We start from the raw sequence: 26816 nt of genomic DNA on the forward strand, positions 1-26816 counted from the left end.
CGGCATCCCTCCATGGGCCTCTGCATCCATTCCTGCCTTCAGGATTATACCCTGACTTCCTTCAATGATGAACCGCAATGTGGAAGTGTAAGCCAATAAACCCTTTCCTCTTCAGCTTGCTTTAGGCCATGGTGTTTCATCACAGCAATAGTAACCCTAAGACAGAGGCTAATTTGCCCAGTGTGGTATCAAATTAGAACTGGATAGAAGTGCCCAAGTCACACTGCCACAGACATAGAAATACATACTGGAATCTTGGGAATATAGTGGTTTCCTCAGGCATTATCCTAAGAGCAAGCTTCAGAAGCAGTTTTTTTTGGGGGGGGGGCGGGTGGAGGTGGTGGTGGTTCGAGACAGGGTTTCTTTGTGTGGCTTTGGCTGACCTGGAACTAGTTCTGTAGATCAGGCTGGCCATGAACACAGAGATCTGTCTGCCTCTGCCTCCCTAGTGCTGGGATTAAAGGTATGCTCCACCACCGCCTGGCTGAGAAGCAGTTTTAATATGTTCGAATATTCATCAAGTAACTTCTCATGCAGAAAACTGATTTTTTTTCCCTCGGGGGACAGAGGGACACAGAGGAAAATCTTTTTTTGTGGGTAGAGGCTGAAAAAAAGGAGAAAGAAAAAGACAGAAGGAAAGAAAAAAGAAAAAGAAAAATGCTAAGCACAGGCCCGCTGTGGTTTTATCTCATACTGATCCCAATCTGGAAGGAAGCAGGCCCTGGCAGTTGGCTTGGCCCTGTGCCAGGCTGAGAGGGCCGACCAGGCTCCATCCAGGGCGGTAGCCCTCGGGGTGGCGGCGGGGAGCTGGCCTTAGTGTGACCCCGAGGGCTCGTGCAGAATGATGATCCGCAGGTGGCCAGCCTTCTAGCAGCCAAGGTTCTGGGACCCCTGCTGCACCTGTCGCGTGGACCTGGTCCCTCTACCCCATCTACTACTGAGCACTTACGCCAATCAGGATCTGGCATTAGCTACTGCAACTCTCCGACCCGACCTAAGAAGTGGGCAACTTGGGAGTCCCGTTGATTGGCCCGGAGGCCTCCATGTGTGACTGTGATTGGTCAATGAGGCTCACGCCCTCTTGCCTTGGGTCATACCATAAGGAGAGGAGGAGAGGAGAAAGATCATCTATTTTAGCGCATTTCTGCCAGGTTCTCTTACCCCGCGGTTCACAGTGACATTTGTGATGCTAATTAAGGCTGCTGTTTATTGACAGGAGGGGGTATCGGCGCAGAGGGACCCCAAGGCAGGTGGACCGGATGATACTGCTCCTCCCGCAGAGGTGGTGCGCTCCAGGTTTGACTAGTCCAACCTCGCAGGGAGGACTCGGAGCTTCCCACAGACGCACGGGACCTTCAGACTCCGCTCGATGCTCTCCGTTCCAGTGTTGAGCCGAGCCATGCTTTCCCACGTCTGGAGGAGCGCAGGGTGAGTGAACCCTTTGCTACCAGAGCCCTGAGAACGGCGGGCGACTCCCTCCCTGCGGGTGCTCTGAGCTGCAGTCGCCCTCTCCCAAGTCCCCAAGACTCACCTAAGCTGGAGGGTCGCGTCTTGCAGAGTCACTCTCCCATGGAGACACGGCATCTTCCTGGGTCTCCTTAGATGGTCCCCTTTGCTTGGCCAAGTCCCCCTACCCGCCAGCGCTGACTCCTGCGGTGCCCGGGCAGTGTCGCACGTCCCGTTTCTTCACTCCTCTTCCTCCGAACGAGTAATATTCCAAATTTGTTGACTCTCCCAGCCTTAGGACATTCCTCAATTCACGTTCTGGAGCCTCCTGATAATCCCGGGGACTTCTCTACTCCACTCCCTTTGCAGTTCAATATTGGGCTTTTGTTTTTCAGTGGGTGCCATAATGACTTTTATAAGGTGTGATGCTGGGTTCTGAATGGTTTACGGCTTGAGGTTTAAATAAATTCATTAAGATAAATTATTGCCAGGCGGTGGTTGCACACACCTTTAATCCCAGCTCTGTGGAGACCTAGGCAGGTGAATCCCTGTGAGTTCAACGCCTGCGTGGTCTACAAAGCGAGTTCCAGGACAACCAGGACTACACAGAGAAACCCTGTCTCAGGGGGGAAAAGAAGTGTTTGGTTAGCACTTGGAAGGCAGAGGCAGGGTTCAAGGCCAGGGCTACTACACCTGTCTAAACTGCCGCTTTTGTTCAGATTTCTCATAAGATGTAGATACAGTCATTACAATAATGAAGAACCGGACAATCTCCAGGACAAGTGCTGCTCTTCAGATCCAATTGCACACTGCTTTTCAGCGGGAACCTTAGCACCCTCACCAAGATCCTGGTCCAGTGGGACTCACAGCCAGCTGGGTGTGGGTGTGATTCCATCCATTCTGTCTGCCTTTTAGAATTACACAGCACCTACACCCCCACTTTAGTTGCTGTTTGCTGGCTCTGTGGCCTGCGACCCATTGTGTCTTCCTCCACTGAGTTGTGATCTTTCTGAGTTAATTAGTGAGCCTTTCCCTGCCCCCCCCCCCCTGCCATGGGATGTCATGGGCCAGTTCCAACTCTTCTGTATGTTCTGGTGGGGAGCTGTCAGGAAGAGGAGATGGGATTGGAGTGTATGTGGTTCTCTTTCAGATTGAGACTCCAGTTCTTCACCTTCTGGACTGAGACCACCTACTGCTTAGTGGTGAGAAAGGCAGATAGACACAAAGACCCCCTGATGGGCTGTAGAAGGCAGTCCACATTGTAAAACAGTTCCGAAGAGCAGTATCATTTAGCAAGCTAACAAGGTCGAAGGATTCCAACACCCAGCCTAGGAACTTGCTTAGTCCCCGTTTGCAACTGGGGAACTTTTTCTGCCTGTTCGGGCAGATGTAACTGGAGTTGTAGTTTGATCTTGATCCAGATCTCCGCTCTTCAGTGTGCCGCCTCCTGAACCGCTCGCTGGTGGGAAGAGGATTTTGCAACCAGTTCTCTGGGCTCTGGCTGCCTGCTTTTTGTACAGCATGGCTGGCCTGGCAGGATGCCCAGATAGGTTTCTTAACAACAGCAGCGTTCGTTAGTTCGTTCGTTCGTTCATTCATTCATTCACCCACCTTTGGGGCAGGTACTTGGGGGCTGCTCTGCCCTGCAAATGCTTAGCCGCACTTCCGATCTGTGCCTCTCGTGCCAGTGGCTTCTTCAGTCATGACAATCTTCAGATGTCTTTTTGTTGTCGCCGGTTGAGAGGCACAGTCCTAGGACAGCTGTAGTTGTTTGGTTCCTCATTCTTGTTTGTTTGTTTGTTTTTTGTTTTTTAAGACAGAATTTCTCTGTGTAACAGCCCTGGCTGTCCTGGACTCACTCTGCAGATCAGGCTGGTTTTAAGCTCGCAGAGATCCGCCTGCCTCTGTCTCCTAAAAAAGATGTGCACCATTGCACCCAGTCTTCTCTTTTTCTGGTTTTTCTTTGTTTTGTTTTTTGTCCTTTTGTATTCTTAATGGATTGTGGACTCGCATCCGATCTCTGGTTCCATTCCCAGGGTTATGAGAATGAAAATATTTTAAAATCTGAAGAGATGATGAAATCCGAAACACTGGTGGTCCTACACATTGTGGGTAAAAGCCACATAACTTACCTTCTCTTTCATAGGCCTGTCATCTCCTACTGGATGTCCCCAGGACATGGAGCTGGGACTGACACCTGTTAATTAATCCCTGGGCAAACACCGAGTAAATGAATGAGCTTGCCAGTGAGTCCTTCCTTGCTAGCAGACATTTCATCACCTCACCATGTGGCCTTGGAGGATGGTGTGGTGACAGTGGCTTTCGTTTGTCTTTTTTTTTTTCCTTTTCTTTCTTTTCTTCGAGTCGCTCCAGTAGCCCAGGCTGGCCTTGATGTTACTCTATAGCTGAGGGTGGCATTGAACTTCTGATCCTTCAGAAGGCTTTCACATCTGAGGCGCTGGGACTGCGAGGGTGCACCACCATGCTGGGGTTATACAGTGCTGAGGACGGAACCCTGGGCTTTTGGTTTGTTGAGTTTTTCTGTAAGGGCTGCGAATGCAGCCCTGTGTTGAGTGCTTGCCTAGGACCCGAGTCCCATCCTCAGCAATACACTGTGCACACATGTGCACATCCACAGATGCAGAGGACTAGATGGTGGCTGAGGTCCTCGCCATGCTTCTGATGTTGTTCTGGTCGGATGGCACTGGCACCTGGCAACAGTGTGTGCCTGGCACACAGTGGTGTTGCGCTATTGCTGTCAGAATGGCCCGGAGCAGAGTGCAGCCTGGTCCCTGCTAAGCAGCTCTGTGGCCCTGGGCAGGAGGCGTGGCTTCTCTGTTGTCATGGGAACAATAGCAGGAGCTGACTCACAGGGCTGTCTTTTCTGTGGAGATTTTATTCCCCCCCCCCTCTCCCGTGCAGTACAGGAACCTTGTGCATATAACACAAGTACTTTCCCACAGGGCTGAATGTCCAGCCAATTTCTTTAACCGTTATTTTGAGGCAGAATCTTACTAAGTTGCACAGGCTGGCTTTGAACTTGGCAATCCTCCTGCCCCAGCCTCGGAGTAACTGGGAAACTGGGATTATAGTTAACTTCATCACTGGGTTTGTCTTGGGGGTTAATTGAGTTCATGGATGCTCAGTAGTTTGACCTATCTCTCAACCACAGTGGGCTACCTTGGGTGGTCAGCCTTGACAGAAATACGAAGGATAACAGGGCAACACTTGATCCCAGCACTTGAAGCAGAGGCAGGCGGATCTTTGTGAGGTCAAGGCCAGCCTGGTCTACCCAGTAGTGGCTGTGCTAGTGACTGTCTAACCAAGGAGGTCTCCTTCTCTAGATGGGAAGTGAGTGGTTCTGATATAATGTGTGTGGTCAGGGGATGGACCTGTCCTGTCACCCAGGCTGGGTCACTGAGCTGTTCTTTGACCAGAGATTATCTCTTAAGTAAGAAGAGCCATAAATTAAGCTGGGCTTGGTGGCACGTGCCTTTAATCCAGCTCTCGGGAGACTGAGGCAGGTAGATCTCTGAGTTCAAGGCCAGTCTAGTCTACAGAGCAAGTTCTAGGACAAAAAGAGCCGTAAGTATGTTCCATTATAGATGAGCTGTGACCATGAGCTGCAAAGGAGTAATCCGGTTTACTCCTCCATAAAAAGAGGCCGCAGTGCAGCCTGCTGCCTTGGGAGGGTGGATAAGTGAGATGGTACCTGGGTTAGCTTTGTCAATTTGACACAACCTGAGAACACCTGGGAAGAGTCTTAGTGAGAGATCGGCTACCTTGGTTTGGCCTGGGTGGGGAATGTTTGAATTAAGTTAATTGTGGAAAGAGCCATCCCGGTGTGGGCGGCCCAATTCCCTAGGCTCCTGAGCTGAGCATGTGACACAGAGCATATATGTGTTCCCTCTGCTCTTGACTGTGACTGTTAACGTCTCAAGCACCTGCCTCTGACTTCCCCACAGAGGCAGACCTGGATTGTGAGCCAGCATAAACCCTTTTCCCCCTAAGCTGCTTTTCGTCAGAGTGTTTTATCGTAGCAACAGAAACGACGTGAGGACGGTGTCTGCACCTCACTCGTCTCAGTGCGCAGCAGTGCCCTAAGAGCTCAGGAGATGATAAAGTGCTCACATAACCTGCCCTCCCTGAGCCCTGTACTTTCCCCTCCCCAGAAGCCTCCGCTGCTACCCTGATTACACCTAATTGCCTGATAAGGGGATTTGCCTTATCAGGCCCCAGATTACAGCTGGAAAACAGGAGGCCAAAGGAAGCAAGACAGCTCCTTTTGCTTTCTTCTTGGTGGGGTATTTAGCTGGCAGGAGAGTACGGGCCAAGTTCAGATCCAGGGGTCTGGTACTTTCCAAGTGTTTTCTCTGGCGGTGTTTATTATGTGCTGGAATGGGCACAGGCTGCTCCGAGGAGCCGGACGCTTTCTCAAGAGCAAGATGCTCAGGCTCCGTCGGGAACCCCTTCTTGGCTTGGAGATAATGGGAAAGGAACCCCCTTCAGACTGGGGGGGTTCACCTGTGAGGGGCATCCAAGCATGGGGGGGGGTCTGGGGAAAAGGTAGGGCAGCTGGGGGTCCTGCAAGGGATGTGGTGGTGGGGAACGAACCTGAGGACCCCTGAGGATCCAGAATCTTCATTTTAGAAAGAGAGGTTTTAGGTTGAGTCTCCCCTGATCCAGTTTTCATGTTAAGCGCCGGGTCGTGGGGCCGCATCTGGCATAGTGGGTAATGGCACTTGCTGCCAAGCCTGATTGATACCCTGCATTTGGTTCTCTGGACCCACCTGGTCTAAGGAGACAACCGACTCTTACAAGTCGTTTTCTGATCGTCACTTGTGGGCTGTGACACGCTGGAAAGAAATAAAATATAGTCCTCACTGTGCTGTGAAGACCATCATGGACCTCACTCCCTCATCCGGTAGTGGTCCCATATAATTCTCACGGAGGGCTGGGGGTTCATGGCGGAGCCCAAGGAGCCTAACATGTATGAAGCTCTGTGCTCCATCCCCAATGCTGCATAAACCCAGTACGGAGAATCACTCCTGTAATCCCAGCCTGTCTTTAGGAGGTTCAAGGTCTTTTTTTTTTTTTTTTTTTTTTTTTTTTGAGATAGGTTTCTCTGTAGCTTTGGTGCCTGTCCTGGAACTAGCTCCTGTAGATCATGGTGGCCTCAAACTCAGAGATCCTCCTGCCTCTGCCTCTTGAATGCTGGGACTAAAGCTGTGTGCTACCACCGCCTGGCTTCAAGATCTTTTACATAGCGAGTTTGGAGCTAGTCTGGGCTACATAGTGAGACCCTGTCTCAAAATAAAATACAATAAGCTTGCTGTCTGCAAAACAGGGCGCCATAGTGCATGTCCTGCATTCAGCATCGCCCGGTTGCCAAAGGCCCCCTCTAGAGTGGCTTCCATCTGTGAGGTTTCTGAATTGATGACCTATGGTGCGTCCACAATGACTAAGTTGCTTAGGTGTGTGTTTCTCAGAGCACGTCCCCAGTGCTGATGTGACGGGGTCACGTAGTTTTGGTTTTGGCACGAGCAGCCTGGAGGTGGAGGAGGGGATGCGACTGATGAATCATCTCTGAATCGAGCTGGTGGCACTTTGACCCTTGGACGGGGTAGAGCCTGTGCCCTCTACCTCCCCATCTCCTCCCCTAAAGAGTGCTGAGTTTGCTGGCCCAGGCTCTTCCTGGAAATCCTGACATCTCCTGCTTCTTGGGCGAAGGGGAGCATGGGCTGTGTTTTCCCAGATTGCTAGGGAAATCCAAGTTGAGTACAACCCCTACCCTGCACTTCCTCTCCACAGACAGAGAATTGAGAGCGGGGCCAAGTCTGCATCCAGAACCAGGCACCTTTGAGTCCTGGAAGTGTGCGGAGAATAAACAGCTGGGTGGGTGGATTAACTCTGTGTTTATGCCGTGGGTAGGTGTGCTGGCTGCATGCATGAATGAACAAATGAATGAATGAATGAAACCATCCTGCCTAGAAGGTCCTGGGGAGTCCTCCTAGAGCAGTGGTTCTCAACCTGTGGGTTGAAACCCCCTTTGACAAACCTCTATCTCCAAAAAAAAAAATTACATTATGATTCGTAACAGTAGCAACATTGCAGTTACAAAGCAGCAATGAAAGTGTTTTTATGGTTGGGGGTCACCACAACATGAGGAACTGTATTACAAGGTTGTGACATTAGGAAGGCTGAGAACCTTTGTCATAGTGGCCCTGAGTCTTGTGGACTGATCCAGCTCCATCTTCATCTGAGCTTGTGGAGGGGTGCCTGTCAAACAGGGACGGACCACAAGCCTAAGGGGGGAAGATTGCCTGTTGGAAGAGACACCTGTTATTTTTGACACCGCTTGACTCAGGTTCAACTTGATCTTTGAACTAGTCTCTCCCGGGCCTGGAGACTTTCCAGGACCAGAGAAAGTCCCTGTGAGCCTGAGGTCACAGTGGGCTGCTGCCCCAGGAAAGGTGGAGGGAGCTTTGTGGGGTTTCTGTTTCGGGCATCACGTTTGGGGGTGGCTGGGAGGAGAGGCCTGGTGTGGGTGGGGTACACGCTGACTTTTTCCTACCCGAATGCGGTCCTGGTTTGGGGGGCCTTTGGAAACTCCTGGGCCTGAATAAGTCTGTCCAGAGCCGGCGGGTGAGGGACGGCTGGCCTGTTCACACACAGCAGGAGGTGAGCTTGATTCTGGTTCCTCTGCTGAGGTGGTGAGGAATGTTGCTGACCAAGAGGGATCTTGATGGACAGGGGTGTTGGCTTTGGTTTATCTGTTTCCAGAAACGGCAGTGTCCAACCTGGTGGGTGGTAGGGTGAGGCCTGGAGCCCTGCTGGACTCAGTCCATGTCCAGCTAAGGAAGCACGGGCGAGGTTTTTACCATTCCACAGTCAGTCCCTAGAGATGCCTGCCTCTGCTCTCCCTGTTCCCGGGACTGCAGGAGGAGACACAGTGGATTTCTCAACTTTGCCTTCTTTTAGCTTTCCGGTCTCCATAGTAACCCTAGAAGCCGAGCCTCACTGTCCTATACTGGAACAAGAGGCTCATGGGAGGCAGGATTGGGTAGCCTTGGGGGCTGCAGCTGTCTTATCTTACCTATGCTTTCTTGGCCAGACAAGGGTGGGAGGAAGGAGGGTCACTTGGCCTGTGGTTGTTACTGTGGGGAGCATGGACGTTCTCCCTGCCTCCAGCTAGATGCTTACCCTCCCTCCTCTTCAAGATCTTGCCAGTGAATGTCTCTCTTCCTCAGCTTCAACCCTATAGGCCTCTCCTTGCCTGTATTTATCCCTCCTTTCTGCTCTTCCTTCCTTCTGGAATGTGGCCTAGGGCCACACCCACCCCATGGGTTTGTTTTCTCCCTCCAGGTGACCTCTGGGCCCTCACATTCCTTCCCATGATAAATGAAACACATGACCCCACTCCCTCAGCCTGGCCACTCTGTCCTGCTGAGCATGGTTGTGCTAATGGAGGCCCAGCCAACAGCATCGCTCTAACCCAGATAGATGAAGCCCAGACAGCTCCCATTTTGTCTAAGCACGGTCCAGGCCACTGCGCACCCACAGTTTTCAGAGGGGTGGCTTTTCTCCCAACTCTAGCATCCCTCTCGTTTCCCAGCAGCACCAACCCAGGGCACTCCCGATTACCCAGCCAGTTACAGGCTGTCTGAGATGCAGCAGGGTTTGGAGAGAAATGGAAGAGGGAGGGCGCTGGGGGTGGAACTTCCTCCTGAACATTCCTCATAAACTTTCCTTATAAAAATGCCTGGATGATTTGTTCTGTCAGGGGCAGCTGTTTGAGCAGCTGGTGAGGCCTGGCCTGGGGCCTTGTGCTCTGTGAATGTTGCCAGCATTAAGGTGTCCTCTGAGCTGTCCTCATTTACACAAGAAGCTGACGGCTGAGGGGACATCTCATGTCTGCGAAGTGGAAGAGCTGGGCCTTTAGCTCCGGAATGATGGACCCCGAGTGTTGGTTCTAATCCCCTCCATCTTCCCTCCTTTGCACCCCCATACAAGGAAGAAGGTGGAGGCCAATGATCAGCTAGGTTGTGGGAACCTGATGCTGGTTCCCCAGACCAGGGTTGCTGTGCCCAGCACTCGGGCCCATCATCCAAGTTCATGGTCTGCATCTGATGCTCTTGCTCACCTGAATGGTGGCTCTCTGCCGAGGGCATCTCCCTGGCTCATACCGAGAGACTCAGCTCTCACAGGCTTGCCTGTTCCGTGTCAGAGAAACCCTGATTCTGTGGGGTGATTTTTAGAAAAGAAGGGACAGTGGCCTCCAACTTATACAGAATTGACTTCAAGTAACCATGTGGGTTCTCATTCAGTCGCTTTCGAAACACTCAGAGCAGACAAGTCATGTGACGGAAGACACACAGTGGTAGAGTTATGACTTCTAAGTATTAGACTCGAACCAAAGCCGGCTGTCTCCCCAGACTCTGGATTTGCTTGGATTTCAGCCACGTGGGTCAGCCCAGGACCACCCGTGGAAACAGAGGGACTGGCATGGCGGCTGCTGACTTACCTGGTTTTTTTTTTCTCCATGCTTTGTTTCCAGGCTGCGTTGGAAGCACACCTCCTCTCTGAAGGTGGCCAATGAGCCCATCTTAGCGTTCACTCAGGGCAGCCCCGAGCGGGATGCACTGCAGAAGGTAACAGGGTGGGGTGTCCCCAGGGTGTGTGGGACATGGAACAAAGAGAGTTCCCATCCACATCTCTGTGCCTCTCACCAGGCTCTGAAGAACCTGAAAGGCCAGACGGAAGCCATCCCCTGTGTTGTCGGGGACGAGGAGGTGTGGACTTCTGATGTGCAGTACCAGTTGTCGGTAAGTCCTTGTCACCTCCCAGAATTTGAATTCCTAGGATGTCTAAAACTTTAGAACAAAAGGTACCATACCCAGCCCACTCGTGAGTCATGTCCACAGAAGGATCCTGGGAAGAGTGTGTCTGTCCCTGGCGGTTTCTTCTATGGGTCAGTTGTAAGCTAGGGACAGAGAACTGGGTTCAGCCCTGTAGAAACCAGGGTGAACCACAGTGAACCACAGTGAACCGGGAAACTCACAGAGCCTTCGGTTGCGGTGGGGAGGGGTGAAGGGCTCGACTTTTTTTTTTTTAATTTTTTAATTTTTATAATTTTATTTTATGTTCGTTGGTGTTTTGTATGTCTATGTGAGGGTGTCAGATCCCCTGGAACTTGAGTTACAGACAGTTGTGAGCTGCTATGTAGGTGCTGGGAATTGAACCCAGGTCTTCTGGAAGAGCAGCCAGTGCTCCTAACCTCTAAGCCATCTCTTCAGCCCCCTTGGGGCTGGCCTTTTTACCAATGAGTCTATTTAGCTAGAACTCCAAGAGCACCGTGTGCTGGATCCAGTTTGACAGAACTACCTTACCTCTCCCTGTGTGTTCCCATAGCTCTGTGACTGAGCACAGGGTACCTGCGGACATCAGAGGACAGCTTTGTGGGGTTGGTTCTCTCCTTTCGCCCTTAGGCGGGTACTGGGAACGGAATCAGATCACCAGATCACTAAGCCCGAGTAGCAAGCGCTTTTACCCGCCAAGCTGTCTCCCAGGCCTGTTGGAAGGACTTTTAACAGAGGCTGGTGTGCAGCTTCTAGGCATGAAGAAATGGGGAGGAGGAGGGAGCTGCCATGGCCTAGAGCCATAGGTGAATGAGCTGGGATCCAGGCATGTGTAACTGAACATGGAGGTTATGCTTCCCACAAAAGGCAGAGACGTCTGTGGTCTTAGCCTTACTTATGAACCATGATGCTCCCTGCTCTTTCTTCCAGCCCTTTAACCATGGACACAAAGTGGCCAAGTTCTGTTATGCGGACAAGGTGAGTCCCTGGTGACCATGACTGCCCTGCCCATTTTGGGTGCACCCCCCTACCTCTCTCCCTGGCCCTGGGAGTCTTTGGGTTGAGCCTGCAACCGCACCAGTCACATACAGGTTAACTTAAGCCAAGTTCTAGCTGTGTTGGTCAGAGTGGGGGCAGCACTGAACATTCCCTGTAATGGCCCTCTGCTTCAGGGAGATCTGGGGAGGGCTGTTGCGGAGGGAAGAGGTAGATCCTGTAAGTTTGCACCAGAGCAGTTAGGGACATAGATGGAAACCAGGCAGAGAGTGAGAGAGGGGGCCCATGGGAGGGGCTGATGGCTGGTACCACGTGGTCATGAGGGTCGGTGGGGTCTGGGTCACCTGCAGCTACTAGTGTGTCAAGCCGTGATTTTTAACAGCAAGGCTGGAACCTCTCGGATCCCAAGGATGCAGTACCCCCTTAGTTAGACCGTGGGCGGAAGTGGGGCAGGGGCTTTCTTTTGTAGCAGCTGAAAGGCCTCAGAATGACAGCAGGACAGGTCGCCTCTAGCGGTGTGGACAGGACTGGGGGCTTTCTGCTGGTAGCTAGTGTCCTTCCGGTCCCTCCTGTATGCCCTGGGACCCTTCCTGCAGTCCTTTACGTCTCTCTCCTCTCTCTCCAGGCCTTGCTCAACAAAGCCATTGAAGCTGCCTTGGCCGCCAGGAAAGAGTGGGACCTGAAGCCCGTGGCAGACCGGGCCCAGATCTTCCTGAAGGCGGCAGATATGCTGAGCGGGCCACGAAGGGCTGAGGTTCTCGCCAAGACCATGGTGGGACAGGTGAGGATTGACAGGCCCTGTGAGGCTGGCTTACTCCATTCCTGTCACTAGACATCAGCTGAAAAGCCTCCTCCGTGTGCCAGGAGCTGTTGGAGGCTTGGAGACATTCCCAGAATCTTTCCTTGGAGTCGGGGGTGTAACATAGGTTACCATGCTAGGCAGATTGTGCTGAGCCCATGTGTCCTGTCATGGCCCATGACCTCCCCTTTGTTCCTCTCCCCCTACTCTGGGCCAAGCCTTTGTCATTCAGGATCATCAGTTGCCCTGCTAGCCTTCCAACATCACTGTATGGCACTGCCATCTACAAATGTGTCAGGCTGTATGCGGAGCCATCCAGGGACTCACGAGGCTCATGAGCTGCAGGTCGGACCCTGCCTCTGGTCTCCCTGCAGCCATCAGAGGTAGCTTTTAAACATCCACGAAGTTGTTCCTGACTCAGGGACCACCTGGATCTCTCTCCCAGGTTCTCATCCCATAGCCGAGGCCCCTGCACGCATCCTCTGTCTGGTTCCTTAGTCACTGTGCCCTTCCTTGCCAGGCTGTTCTGCCTGTGATGGAGTCTGAACTCAGCAGGAGTCTGTGGGAAACCCAGGCCTCCTCTAGTTCTGCCCAGTTTCTCCTGCCTAGAAGGGACCCTGACCATGTGGTCTGGCCCCATCCTGTCCTCTGGCGCTTCCTGGTGTTCCAGGCCTAGAAGGGCCATTCTGTTCCGTTCAGGAGTGTTCTGTCCCTCGTCACTTACAATCACAGCTCAGGTAGCTGCCGGATGCTAAGCGTATATATTTATTGTCCCTGCGAGAAGTGTCTTGCTTGATCTTCATCTTTAAGTTGTCAAGGATGTCTCCTGAGAAATGGAATCTGAGAAATGGGCTTTTCAACTGAGCCAAATACTGCTAGGAAGGGGCTAGGGAGAAGGGTACGGTTTGGCCTACTCCAAGAGTTCCCCTAACAGAACCGCCCCAGGCAGCCCATGGAGTTCCACCGGCTCACCTGTCTCCATGGTGAGAGCGCCCTCTGCTGCATAGAAGCAGGATAACAGCTCCCTGCCTTTTCAGTGTTGAGCTTATGATGTGAGTGAAATTGTCCGGAGGACGGACATAGACGTGTGGGCTGTCACACTAGGGTCTCTTTTTATTTGGATTGAGACTCAAGGGATCCTAGGTAGCACTCTGAAGGTAAGTCTTAGCCTCCTAGGCAGCACCCTCCGACAGTATGCCAAGAATTATGAGCCGTGTAGCTCTCCACGATGGTCAGTGGGTATTTTTCTGGTCCAGCGTGAATTAGTCTGTCTGATAGAGGAGGTTTGGATGCTTGAGAACCAGATCGTTTCCCTCCTCAGTCCTGGGGCCAGGCCTGGTCAGTCCACTGAAGGTTTTTGTTCCCTTTGGGGGGCTGGCTCTGGCCTGTCTGCTGTCCTTGAACATAGGGTGCCCTCCTACCAGGGAAAAACCGTGATCCAAGCGGAGATCGACGCTGCAGCTGAGCTCATCGACTTCTTTCGATTCAACGCCAAGTTCGCCGTGGAGCTGGAGGGGGAGCAGCCCATCAGCGTGCCGCCCAGCACCAACCATGTGGTGTACCGGGGTCTGGAGGTACCACAGGGCAGATAGTGGGCCACAGGGGCTGCTGGGAGCCTCGGGCTGTGCCTCACCCTCACCCTCTGTCCTCAGGGCTTCGTGGCAGCTATCTCCCCCTTCAACTTCACCGCAATTGGAGGCAACCTGGCGGGTGCACCCGCCTTAATGGTGAGGAGCCGGGGACAAGGGTAGTTAGTTAGTCATGCCCCAGATCTCAAACCAACACAGACCCTGCCTTCAGGCATGGGAGAAACGCAGATGGTAGCAGCAAGGGCTGCGGATAAGCTCTGGGTTCCAGCATAGCCTTGTTTGTTTGGGGGAGACCCCAGGCTGAGGCACAGTGTTCACCTCTGTTGAACAGGAGCAGTTATGTGTGTTTGGTGGGGTGCATATCATTGGGTTTCAGAGATGGAGGGTCAGAGATGGAGGGAGATCTAGACACCAGGGAGGTCCAGGCGAGAGCGAGCCACGACGTCCAGCGACGGCTGATGGCGATGGTATGTGACAGCCATTGGCACTGGGCTGATGATGTCATTTAACTAAAAAAGCAATGAGAGAAGTGGTCGCCCCTATGCTCTGTGCCAGGTGACACTAGAGACATACAGTAGCGACCTCCTTGTTGAGACTAGTAAGCAGTGGAACAGATAGGAATTTGTTGAGGAAAGGTGTTTGTACCTGTGGGAGTTCCCAGTCTGATATGGGGAATACAGGCCAATCCTCCATAGACTGGGCAGGAGGAGGGCTGGTGTTGACCCAGCAGCCTGGACCCCAGGCAGGGCATTGTACCCGATGTGTGTCTTATGTCCAGGCACAGGGACAGCCTCTTGCATCCTCGGATGGGCCCCTCTGGTGCCTATGATGAATGCTGCACGTGCTCCGACCCAACACACGTGCAAAACATCTGTACTTGCTCAGCCACACCCAGGAGTGGCCCAGGACACCAAGAACAGCCCTCGCCTGCAGTGAGGGCAGGACTTCGCCCAGGCTTGCAGAGGAAGGGAACCCAGGCTCGAGTCAGAGGCGAAGCCTAGGGCCTCCATGCAGGATCCTCTGGAGACAGTGCAGATAGATATCACCTGGTGGGCTTAGGTGGGGGGACATGGGGTATCGTGGTTTCAGGTAGGGGTGTCCGTGCTATCAGGTGAGGTGCAGTGGGGTACATGGTTGGTGTGGTTGGCATCCCACTACCTTGTGAGCCACGTTCACACCTTTCCGGCAGGGCAACGTGGTCCTGTGGAAGCCCAGTGACACTGCCATGCTGGCTAGCTATGCCGTCTACCGCGTCCTCCGGGAGGCCGGCTTGCCCCCCAACATCATCCAGTTTGTGCCAGCGGATGGGCCAACGTTTGGGGACACGATCACCAGCTCAGAGCACCTCTGTGGCATCAACTTCACAGGCAGTGTGCCGTAAGTCCATACGGGGATGGGGTCGGGCACAGGTATAGGAAAATAGTGCTGCTATCTGGGGCTGTGAACCCAGAGGTCACACATTGGTAATACCTACTTTCTCTCTGTGACCATCCTCTCTCAATCTAGTTTTGTTTTGTTTTTTTATCAGTCAAAGAACAGTGGGCCCCTAGTTTTTTTTTTTTTTTTCAGGTTTTGGTTTTGTTTTTTTCATGACAGGCTTTCTCTGGCTGTCGTGGAACTAGTTTTGTAGACCAGGCTGGCCTCGAACTCACTGAGATTCGCCTGCCTCTGCCTCTCAAGTGCTATGATTAAAGGCGTGCGCCTCCACCTCCTGGCGGTGGTCCCTGTCTTGCTGAGTGTTTGAAAGGATAGGAAAGGAGAGTGCTGTGAGGCTGAGGGCAGCCTTTACCATAGAGGGCATGAGTGGGCGGGCTGAAGACAGGAAATATTGGCCTTGCTTCTTGGAAAAGGGTGAAGGATTTGCCAGGCATAGGTGAGGAGGTGCGGACAGGGTGATAGAAAGGGGAAGGACACCAAGGGGGCCTGCAGGCTAAGCCATGTCCCTTGGGCCTGGAGGGTGGAGTTTGGGGGAAGACTGGACTATCTGCCCCAGCCCTGCCTCCCTGGGCCCCACCTCTCAGGTTTAGCCCAGAGGCTCCTAGGAGCCTTTGGAATCTACAGAAGTGTCTGGCCTGCATGCTGAATGTGACAGGAGACACGGAAGGTGGTAGGGAAGCTGTAAGCACAGTTCTGTCTCAGGCTGGGGCTACCTATTGAACCTGGGGAGTGACTGGCTTTATTTTCTTGGATTTCCAATAGCGATGGCCCAGCCATGTCTAATTGGGACTGTTTTATTTTAGAAATCCATATTGTGTGTGCTCTGGTCCCCCTGGGCCTGTGTGTGTCATGGTGCCATTAGCTAGAGGTGGACAACACTTTGTAGGTTCCCCCAGTCCCACTTTAGGCCCTGGGTCTGTATATCTTGGGTCTGCCCATTGCTGGCCCTCCTGGCCGTTGCAACTGTACCCCATCCTAGGAACTGGCTGGGGCTGCTCCAGAGGTTGTGGGCTCCAGGGATTGGAATAATGGCCATGGACCAGGCAGAGATGTTAGAACCTAGGGCAGAGCAGCGTGGCAAGCCGCTGGCAGTCTGCAGGGCTGGGGTGTGGGTCCAAGACCTTCTGGCCTTGGCAGAGAGGACATTGTAGACCAGGATAGACCCTGTCAGACATACAGGCTTGGGGGAAGTGGAGTTCTGTGTATCATTGACCGAGGAGCCTTCTGGGCATCTGGGTAGAGGTGACAGGGACAGCCTGGTGTCCCGTTTTGCATCTGCAGCTAACTCTTGCTGTGGGGCACCTACAGTGGCTTCTTTGCACCTTCCCTGCCTGGATCACTGGTGTGGGTGGCAGCTTGAAGGTTGCTGAGGAGGCCTTTTCCCCAGAGGCCTTCTCTGCCAGTGCTCGGGTCTCTGCCTGTTAGCAGGCGGAGTGGGCCTGGCCCCTGTTTGCCACGCTCTGGCAAGCTGCTAGGCCGAAGGTAGGAAAGCTGTAAATTACCGTTAGCTACCGTGGCTGGGTGATTAGCATTTTTATTGTTTTGTGGTGTTGAGGTTGGTCACAGTGAAGCCTGGGGAGGAGGCGGAGTCTCTGGGGGCACACAGCCTGAGTTGTTGGGTTGGTTGGTCAGGCCAGGCGCTGGGCCAGGATGCCCCTCATAGCCACAGGTCTGTGTATTCCTTCTCAGGCACTGCAGTGGGCCCCGCGTGCCCAGAAGTTTCAACTCACGCTACAGTCTATGCACATGGACCGTTCTTGTTCTAGACGAGGTGCAGAATTGAAGGCTCAGGGATACTACATCATGAACCCAAGATCACATAGCCCTGTGTCAGAAAGAGCTAACCAGCACTTTCTGCTTTTGCATCTGGGCCTTCTTTGTGCCACCTTGCTCCCTAACCCCCATCCCAGCTGCCACCACCCACTTAGTTACATCCTGGTACTACGATGACCCCCTCCACACGGCTGGCTCTCCTCCCAAGGCCTTTTAGCCTCTTCTAGTGGGACGTCTTGACACTGATACCCTACTTTTTGGTTCTAGCACCTTCAAACATCTGTGGAGGCAGGTGGCCCAGAATCTGGACCGTTTCCGTACCTTCCCACGCCTGGCCGGAGGTAAGCCCCGTCCCTCACACGCTTTCAGGGACCCTCTTCCTGGGCCTTTACGAGAGAGCAGGAGATAGAGCGGAATGGCCAGGATTCTCTCGGGTTGCTGGGAACCCATATTGAAGAGTTCTCTATCTGCCTCTGCAGCGACCCCCTCCGGAGCCACATGTGGCTCCGGAGCATTTAAACATGCCTGTGTATGGAACTGAGGGCTGTGTTCCTGTTAGCTGTTAGCACACATATGTGGTGGGGGGTGGGGGATGCTGTGGCGGGTGGCATGGGTCTGAGCAGGGGAGGCAGGAGCCTGGTCTGTGCATGTGTGTATCTCTGTGGAGGGGGACAGGAGGAGGAAATTGCCTGAGAGGACAGCAGGGCCACCTCTCGTTGACAGTGATAACTCCTGAGAAACCATTCCTTGGTCACAAAAGCTTGACACATGTTGTGTGAAGCAAAGTCAGTGAGTCCTCTTCCACAGGGCTTTGCAGGGCCTTGAGTACTCCATTTATAGACTTGGAAAGCGTGACTGGCTATGCAATGTTTCCCAGACTCCCCGGGCCACAGAACCCCGTTTTGCAAAGCCCCTGTGGATGAAGAGGTTTGTAGAACATGGGAAGTTCTGTCTGGGGCACACTCGACAGCAGAAGCTGGGGCTAGCGGTTTAACCCTCTAACCGCTAGTGTGAGGTGGGCCCGTGGGAAGGCCCTTCCTGAGCTGGCTGACCTCTGACAGTGAGTCTGGGTAGGCTGTAGCATTTGAGTTTCCCAGCCCTAGGCTGGATGGTTGTGGCGCAGCCTTTAATTCCAGCACTCGGGAGACAGAGGCAGGCAGATCTCTGTGAGTTCGAGGCCAGCCTGGTCTGTAAGAATTAGTTCCAGGACTGGCTCCAAAGCAACACAGAAAAAAAAAGTTTTCCTAGCCCTCATGTCCTTGGTCCTTTCATTTGTGAGATGAATGGGGGACCCTGCAGGGGAGGGTGTGGGTGGCCCTTTCCTCTCAGGGCCTTGGCCCAACGTGGAGCCAATGACTTCGTTGCTTTGCCTCAGTTTACTCATCTTTGAGATGGGGGGGGCGACAATGGGGGTAGTCCTTGAGACACTGGGAGACAGCTCAGGGTGCTTCCTCCAGCACCTGGCAGGGGGTATGTGCCTTTGCCTGCTATTATCAGTTGTTACTGAGCAGGTAAACTGAGGCTGGACAGGGCTGTGACAGTCTGAAGGTCTTCTCTAAGGGAATAGGTGGGCTTCCCTGGGGGGTTTCAGGAAAGCCTGGGTGGGCTCTTGGTAGCTTGGCTTGCTATGCTTCTGCCTCATGTTGACCATTTGGTTTTCTCATCTGTGATGGGGAGCGGGTGCCGATGCTCTCTGCTCTTCCTGTTCCCTTTCTGGGGAGTGGGGCAGGCCTGGCTTGTGGCCCCCCTTCCTCCTCTCTGTTCTAATTGCTCTCTCTCACTGTCTGAATGCAGGGCTGTGGGTTGCTGTGGGTGGCGGCTTGGGCTGCAGCCGGCACCCTCCATTCACGTCCACACCCTGTGCCCTGTAGAGTGTGGCGGGAAGAATTTCCATTTCGTGCACAGCTCGGCCGATGTGGACAGCGTGGTGAGCGGGACAGTGCGCTCGGCCTTCGAATACGGTGGTCAGAAGTGCTCAGCCTGCTCGCGCCTCTACGTTCCCCAGTCTCTGTGGCCACAGATCAAAGGGCGGCTGCTGGAGGAGCACAGCAGGATCAAAGTGGGAGATGTGAGTGGTCCCTCTGCTGCACCCAGCAGGTGGCTGATGGGATTGGCTGCAGCTCTCTCTGGCTCTTTGAGGCAGGGTGCCTTCCTTGGGGCTCTGTGCATGTGGGGTGGGCTGTGGGGAAGGGACTCCCTTTGTCTCTGGCCTGCAGGGTCTCATGGCTCCTTCCCTTGTCCCCAGCCTGCAGAGGACTTTGGGACCTTCTTCTCCGCAGTGATTGATGCCAAGGTAGGGAGGGGTGCTGGGCACAGATATAGGACAGAGAGGGGCAGGCTGGTCAGTGTGGCTTCTAAACAGGCATGTCCCGTCCCCCCCGCCTTGAAGAGGACAGGATCACCCTTGGCCAGAAATAGCTCTTGCCTACACACCCTTGAGCCAGGCTCAGCAAGCCCCTAGAGCACATATGTGTGCACACACTCATGTATACACACAGAGACAGGCCCACATACGCGCACTTGAGATCACAGCTCTGAAACCATAGTGTATGACCATGAAAACACATCTCTAGCCACATGCACATATCATGTGCTTAAATGTAAACATGCAGCTATATATGCACCTTTCTGTATGTTTTTCTCAGAGTGTGTTTATATGTAAGGATACCTGTGGCTTTACCACACAGGAGCTTGCGTACACACTATGTAACACTCTTATATACATGCACACGGATCCCACATGCATAGCATGCATACTCACATACACACACCATATACATACACAACACACACATGCACTTATATACACACCACACACACACTACATAATCACACACACATACACACTACACATACAATCAGACACAGACGCATACTACAGATACACATAGGCCCTTTAGATAGAGGTGTTTGGGGGCGAGTGTGAGGGACAGCTGTCTTTGACACCCTCCTGCTCACCTGCCCTAGGCCTTCGCCCGCATCAAGAAGTGGCTGGAGCATGCACGCTCCTCCCCCAGCCTCAGTGTCCTGGCGGGAGGCCAGTGCAACGAGTCGGTGGGTTACTATGTGGAGCCGTGCATCATTGAGAGCAAGGACCCACAGGAGCCCATCATGAAGGAGGTGATTGCAATGGGCTGTCCTTGTCAGGGCGTCCTGCTGGGTTCTAATGCTGTCTGGTTTCATGGATGAGGAGGTATGAGGAGGGGTGGCCTGCCAGGAGTGGCTCACAGCTGGAGGGAACAGACCTGGGTCTTGCGCTCCGGAGCTCAGCCCTATCCAAGACTCTGTCCTTGTCACTGTCGGTTCTGGCTGTGGCCTGCCACTCCGTTGCCACAGCTACCACAGCCACTGTGGGATGATGGCAGCTTGGGCTCACTGGCTCACTATCTGGCTGTGGCGGATGCCTGAGATGGGGTGGTGGTGCAGGACCAGGGAAAACCCCCGCTTTACTGTCCAGGTGAGGGCATGGCAAGGAGGCTGAAAAGTTCTGGGTCTTTGGCCAAATGCCAGACATGCAGAGACCAGAGGGAACCTGGAGGAATCTGCCCGGCTCTGCCCGTGCTCAGGACTGTTGTGTGGTCTGAAGCCTGGGAGGGTGGAGAGAATGGCCAGAAGGGGACATCAGGCGACTAACCCTTCTCTCCTCTCCCAGGAGATCTTTGGTCCTGTGCTCACAGTGTATGTGTACCCCAATGAGAAGTACAGAGAGACGCTGCAGCTGGTCGACAGCACCACCAGCTATGGCCTCACGGGGGCAGTGTTCGCCCAGGATAAGTAAGCGCCTTGGCCGGAGAGCAGTGCTAGCTAGTGTGCTGTCTCCGCCAGCTCAACTCCATCCCCACCTCCTGGACGCAGTTCCTGCTAACCCCTCTGCTTTCCCTCTGCACGTTTAGACCGATTGGCAGGCGGCCCCACACAGGGCGCACAGCAGGCTGACTTGTTAGAAACAGATAGCGGGAGCCCCCTCCCCCCCTCGTGACCACTGTCTGAATCTCTAGATACAGACCTGGGAGCTCATGATTGGCCTATTGGGACCTCACTGAGCTAGGTGACTGCCCTGCCCCGTGCTGTGGAGACTTGCCACAGCAGAGGCAGATCTAATCTGGGACCTGCCACCCTAACCCTGACTCTGCATTTTCCTTCCTCCTTGGCCCTGCTAGCAACTGTGTCTGCCTCTGAGAGAGCAGTAGTGGGACTGGAGCCCAAGAGGAAGCATGGGGTGTGGCTGTTAGCTAAGTTTCTATGAATGGCCAGGTTAGACTGGGACTCCCATTCCCATTGTCCCCACAGCTATAGCCCGATCCCCTGTGCTCTCCACCCAGGCCTCCCATTGGCCCCAGGGGAGGAGCTGAGCCTGGGAGACTAACTTGCCCAGGGCCCAATCTAGTAGCTGGCAAGTGTCCTGTTCCTACCATGGCTGCTTTCTTAGCTGGGAGGCTAGACCTGAGGCTGGCGGCCCCTCTGATCACTGCCCTGTCTCTTAGGGCAATTGTCCAGGAGGCCACGAGGATGCTGAGGAATGCCGCTGGCAACTTCTACATCAATGACAAGTCTACTGGGTCCGTGGTGGGCCAGCAGCCCTTCGGGGGTGCCCGGGCCTCTGGTGAGTGAGTGAGAGGCAGGTCCTGGTCAGAGGCCATAGGAAGGCTGTGATTAGGAACAGAGCAGCCCACTGTGCGGTGCATGAATGTTCAAACACAATCATTTCAGGGGCTTCCAAAGCTAGGAGGCCATTCTTCTATTGTACAGGGGAGGAAGCTGAGGAATGGGGGAGGGCTGTAAATGTTTCTACCCATGTAACCAGGATGTAGCATTTAAGGCAGTCTGTCTCTTCAAATGTGTGTGTGTGTGTGTGTGTGTGTGTGTGTGTGTGTGTGAGAGAGAGAGAGAGAGAGAGAGAGAGAGAGAGAGAGAGAGAGACTAAAAACACTCAAAGGCTTTTCTTCTAGGTCTTTGAAATACATGGCTTAATTGTTACCCATATTCACCCTGTGGTACAGAATGTAGTTCCCCAAGAGTTATTCCTGACTTTAACTCCCCAAATTCCCAGCTTCTAGTAACTGCTGTTTTTGCCAGCTCTGTCAGGTCTTGCGAGAGCACGCCATTCTCATCTTTCTGAGCCTGGCTTATTTCATACAGGATAATGTTTCCCAGTTCCCTTTTCATGACTGAATAACATTCCATGATGTGTAGGTGCCATGTTTTTTCAACTGCCCATGTGTCAGTGGGTCCTTTGGTTGTTCCCTTTCCTTGGCAGTTGTGAGCAGAGAGGTGAAGGCTGTTGAACGGATGTCTCTTTAGCATGCTGCTTTAATTTCCTTTTCGGGATAAATACCCAGGAGGGATTGTTGTAGCGTTTTTTGAGGGGGCATGGTACACAGGTATAGTCTTAGCTATCTTGGAACCAGCTCTGTAGACCAGGTTGACCTTGAACTCACAGAAATCCACCTGCCTCTGCCTGCAGAGTGCTGGGAATAAAGGCATGCATCACTGCCCGGCTGATTGTTGTAGTTTTTAAAGAGTTTTTCTAAACCATTTCATAATCTTGTACTAACTTAATTTCCTATGTGTAAGGCTTCCCTTTTGAAACTCTACATCATCCTTAGCACGTGTGTGTGTGTGTGTGTGTGTGTGTGTGCGCGTGTGCATGCATGTATTGGTGTGTGCATGCATGCGTGTGTGCAGTGTGTGTGGTGCATGTGTGTGTGTGCGTGCGTGTGTGTGATTAATTTCTTTGTTGATTTCCTTTCTGGATGATCTTCCCTTTGCTGGAAGTAGAGTATTTAGTTTCTACCCTTGCATTGGAATCTCCTTCTCCCTTTGTGTCTATTACTATTTGCTTTCTGTGTTTCAGTGGCCCACATATTTACAGCTGCCCGTCTCTGTCCCAGGTTTTCTCGTTTATACCCCCTCCAGCTTTAGCTGTTTAGCATTTATCTGCGGCGAGCTACTTCTGTGTCTTTAGAACCCTTTATATCTTCTTCCTGTGTCCTCAGGGGCGAAGTGAGTTTTTTGTAAGCCACATATAATTGGGTCTTATTTATTTATTTACTTAAAAATAAATAAACTTTTTTGGCTGGGTAAGATGGAACATGCCTTTGATGCCAACTCTTGGAAGACAAAGGCAGGTGGATCTCCTTGAGTTCAAGGCTATCCTGGTCTATATAGAGAATTCCAGGCTAGCCAAGACTGCATAGTGAGACCCTGTTTCAAAAAACTTTGACCTGGAATGTGCTATGTAGATCAGACTGTCTTGAACTCACAGAGATCCACCTGCCTCTGCTTCCCAAATGCTTGGATTAAAGGTGTGTGCCACCAAACCTGGCCCAGCATCTTTTTTTTTAAAAAAAGATAACTAAAATATTCTATGTATGTGTATGAGTAACAGGCCGTGTATATGTAGGTACATAGAGATCCAGATAATGGTGTCAGATCCCCAGGAGCTGAAGTTACTAGGGGTTGTGAGCTGCTTTGTGTAGATGCTGGGAGCCAAACTTTGGTCCTCTAGAAGACCAGAAAGCGTTCTCTCCAGCTTTTGGTTCCTGTCCTGGAACTAGCTCTTGTAGACCAGGCTGGCCTTGAACTCACAGAGATCCGCCTGCCTCTGCCTCCCGAGTGCTGGGATTAAAGGCGTGCGCCACCACCACCCAGCTGGGCCTTTTTTTTAAAAAATCCATTCACTCACTATGACTTTTAATTGCAGAAATTAACCCATTTACATTTAAGGTAATTGCTGATAGGTAATGCTTACTTCATTCTTTCTTTCTCTCTTCCCAACTTCTTTTATGATCAAGTGATTCACTCAAATATTGTGTTTTAGTTCCTGTCTTGGACCGTCCACCTCTCTGTTTCTAAAGAGCAACTTGGCTGGGCAGTGTTGTTTTTGGTTGGCGTTCTATCTCTTTGGTACTGTAAGCCTCAGCCTCTCAGCTGCCCTCTGGCTGTGCACACTTGGCCTCTGGCCCTGCACGTTCGGCCCTGATGTGCTCAGCCAGCTCTGAGACTGTGCATGTGTTTAGTTTCTCCTTCTCTAAGCTTCTCAGCGGGGTGCGTTGTAAATGGAGCCGTTATTCACCCCTGTGCTGCCCCATTCACTCTGCCAGCCCGCGTGCCCACCACCTGCCAAGAACCAGTGTGTCTTCCCTTTTCAGGAACCAATGACAAACCGGGAGGCCCCCACTACATCCTGCGCTGGACATCGCCCCAGGTCATCAAGGAAACTCATAAGCCCCTGGGGGACTGGCGATACTCTTACATGCAGTGAGCTCTGCTCATCACCTGTGCCGTCCACCCGTCTGTCCATCCAGATGACTGACATCTCTGCACTGACCCCACGATCCCCACCAGCTCCTCCTGGACTCTGCAGTTGAACTTGACCCAGTCCTGGCCTTTAGGCTGCATCCTGACCCCTCCTTATTTGGTGTCAGGTGCCCAGGCTTTGGCTTTGGGTTATACTGGGGAGGAAGAACCAGTTCACCCAGAAATCTCATCTTCTACGGAACACCCTCGTGCCTGGCAGGCTCTCCACCTGTCTGCTTCTCTCCCCTCATCCCAGGCCTGGTGGCTCGGAGACTCTCGGGACAGAGAGACACTCTGGGGACTCTCTGGGGAAAGGAGATAGCTTTGGCGCCCTGCATTCTCGTCACTCAGACTCCTGACCTTGGCCTTGGCTCTTCCACATATCCAGTGGACCTCAGTCAGGAGGCTACAGGGGTGCCAGCTGGCTTCGCCCCTTGGTCTGCTAGATCTTCCTGCAGGCACTTGTGCCCAGCCATATGCCTTTGACCCACGTGCCTTCCTCTAGGTCGCCTGGGTGTCCCTGAGCCCTCTTCCCTCCTGGCCATCTGCTGGGAGTGTGGTCATCTGGGAAACCTTGAGGTGGGCCTCCATTTTACGCTCTTGTCAGAGCAGCCAGCCCAGGGGCGGCTAGGGTGAGTTCCTACTTGAGTCCTGGATGATGTTGTTGAGAGCGTTCCCCTTCAAGGGCTCCACATAGAGCTGGTGTGGCTGTCCCCAAGGGCCACTCCAGGTCACTACAGTCTACACTCAGGGACAGGTACCAGTACCAGGCCTGCTCTGAGCTCGGCTTCCTTTCAGGGTCTGTGCTGTCTCCCAGGGAGCAGGGCTGGGCTGCAGTGGTCCCAGTTCTGCTGGTTCTATATGGAGAGAGGGTGGAGCACACTTATTGCCACCCAGGAAAACACCAGCTACCAAGTCAAAGTTGTGGTGGCTGTGGAGGGAAGTGAGGGGCTGGCTAGCTTCTCTTTCCAGATCTAGTGTATTGCCAGTGTCTGGTCATACGGTGCATTTGATGACCTTGGTGGGATGGGTGGGCTCTGAGCCTGGGGAGTTCCTGCTAGAGGAAGTAGTGACTCTGGAGCCTGATCTGAACTCTGGGTTTAGAGCATGGCTTTCTCTCTCCCATCAATGTGATCGCCAAAACATTATGCAAATTCCCCAACCTTCCATCTCTCCAGCTCTAAATGGCGACGATTCCCCTTGTACACAGAGGATCAAGTGAGCTAATCCATGTGGATTCTGGACAGCGTAAGACAAGTGATCAGATATATCACCTGTTTGCACATTGTTCCACCACCACCACTATGTACTGTGGTGGTTCATTTTGTGTGTCAATTTTGCTGGGCCACAGTCCCCAGAGACCCGGTCAACCATTGTCAAAGTTTCTGTGAAAGTATCTTTTGGATGAGAGTAAGATTTAAATAAGTGGGCTTTTGAATTTTTTATTATGTGTGTTTGTGTGTTTGTATGTACACACGTGTGTACTGGTTGTCCACAGAGGCCAGAAGGGGAGGATTAAAACAGTTGGGGTTGCAGGCATTTGTGAGCTGTGCAGTATGGGTGCTCAGATCCAAACTCTAGGTGTCTGACAGGGTGGTGAACACTCTAACCAATGAGCCATCATCTTTCCAGCCCCAGCGTGTTTGTTTTGAGACATGGTCTTGCTGTGTAACCCAGATAGACCTCAAATCCAGACGCCTCAGCCTCCCTAGGGCTGGGTTTTGTATGTCTCTATGCCTGACTGTAGGAAACACAGTAGATTTTTTTTCATAGTGTGAAGGGACCTTGTACCAGTTGAATATTAAAATACAGCAGTGGATGAGCTTGCCCAGGTGGGGGATTTGCCAGCAGCTTCTCTCTGGAGACAGTTCTTCCCTGGCCTTCCTACCCTCCCTCCATCTGTCTCCTCATACCCATCTTCCTCCCTTTCCGCACCCCATGGAGTCTGTGTCCCTGCAGAACCTTGGCAAATACACACATCAAGGACTCCATGTGTTTCTGTACTCTCAATTCCACGAAAAAGTACCTATTTTACAGATGGGGAAACTGAGGCAGAGCTGACAGAGTACTTCTTGGCTGTCTTAGTTAGGGTTTCTATTGCCATGAAGAGACACCGTGACCACAGAAACTCTTACAAAAAGAACATTTAGTTGTGGTGGGTCGCTTACAGTTCCAGAGGTTCAGTCCATTATCATCATGGTGGGACATGGTGGTGTGCAGGCAGACATGGGGCTGGAGAAGGAGCTAAGAGGCCTACATCTTGCAGGCAACAGGAAGTGGTCTGTCTCACTGGGAGTAGCTTGAGCATAGGCTACCTCAAAGCCCACCCCACAGTGACACAATTCCTCTAATAAGGCCACACCTCCTAGTAGGGCGGCTCCCTTTGGGGACCATTTTCTTTCAAATCACCACACCAGGAGGGTGGTATTTCTGGGATATGAGCCTAGATATGTCTCTGCTGTACTCCTGCGTCCACACCTGGTGATGTGAGTCCACACGGGGTGATGTGCCTCCTTGGGGAGACCTGCTCCACTAGTCCTTGGAGCCACCACTGATTCCTGCTGGAGGAAGGAGCCAGTGATGGTCCCTGTCCATGTCCAAGGCTCTGGGCTCAAGCTA

At 52.7% G+C, this 26816-nt stretch overlaps 1 protein-coding gene across 1 annotated transcript; it reads left to right on the forward strand.

The window, feature by feature from the left end:
* The first annotated feature begins 1078 nt into the window (after window positions 1-1078).
* Window positions 1079-26184, forward strand: Aldh4a1 (aldehyde dehydrogenase 4 family member A1). Its single transcript, XM_075945458.1, has 15 exons — window positions 1079-1428; window positions 10004-10097; window positions 10179-10271; window positions 11235-11282; window positions 11926-12081; window positions 13524-13673; window positions 13752-13826; window positions 14878-15065; window positions 17166-17239; window positions 18770-18966; window positions 19144-19191; window positions 19866-20018; window positions 20551-20672; window positions 21383-21501; window positions 24050-26184. Exons 1-15 carry the CDS (start codon window positions 1370-1372, stop codon window positions 24160-24162), a joined length of 1689 nt encoding a protein of 562 aa, XP_075801573.1. The 5' UTR covers window positions 1079-1369; the 3' UTR covers window positions 24163-26184.
* Window positions 26185-26816: the final 632 nt, after the last annotated feature.

The sequence above is a fragment of the Microtus pennsylvanicus genome, chromosome 13 (genome assembly GCF_037038515.1).
Source record: "Microtus pennsylvanicus isolate mMicPen1 chromosome 13, mMicPen1.hap1, whole genome shotgun sequence".
NCBI classification, from domain to species: Eukaryota; Metazoa; Chordata; class Mammalia; order Rodentia; family Cricetidae; genus Microtus; species Microtus pennsylvanicus.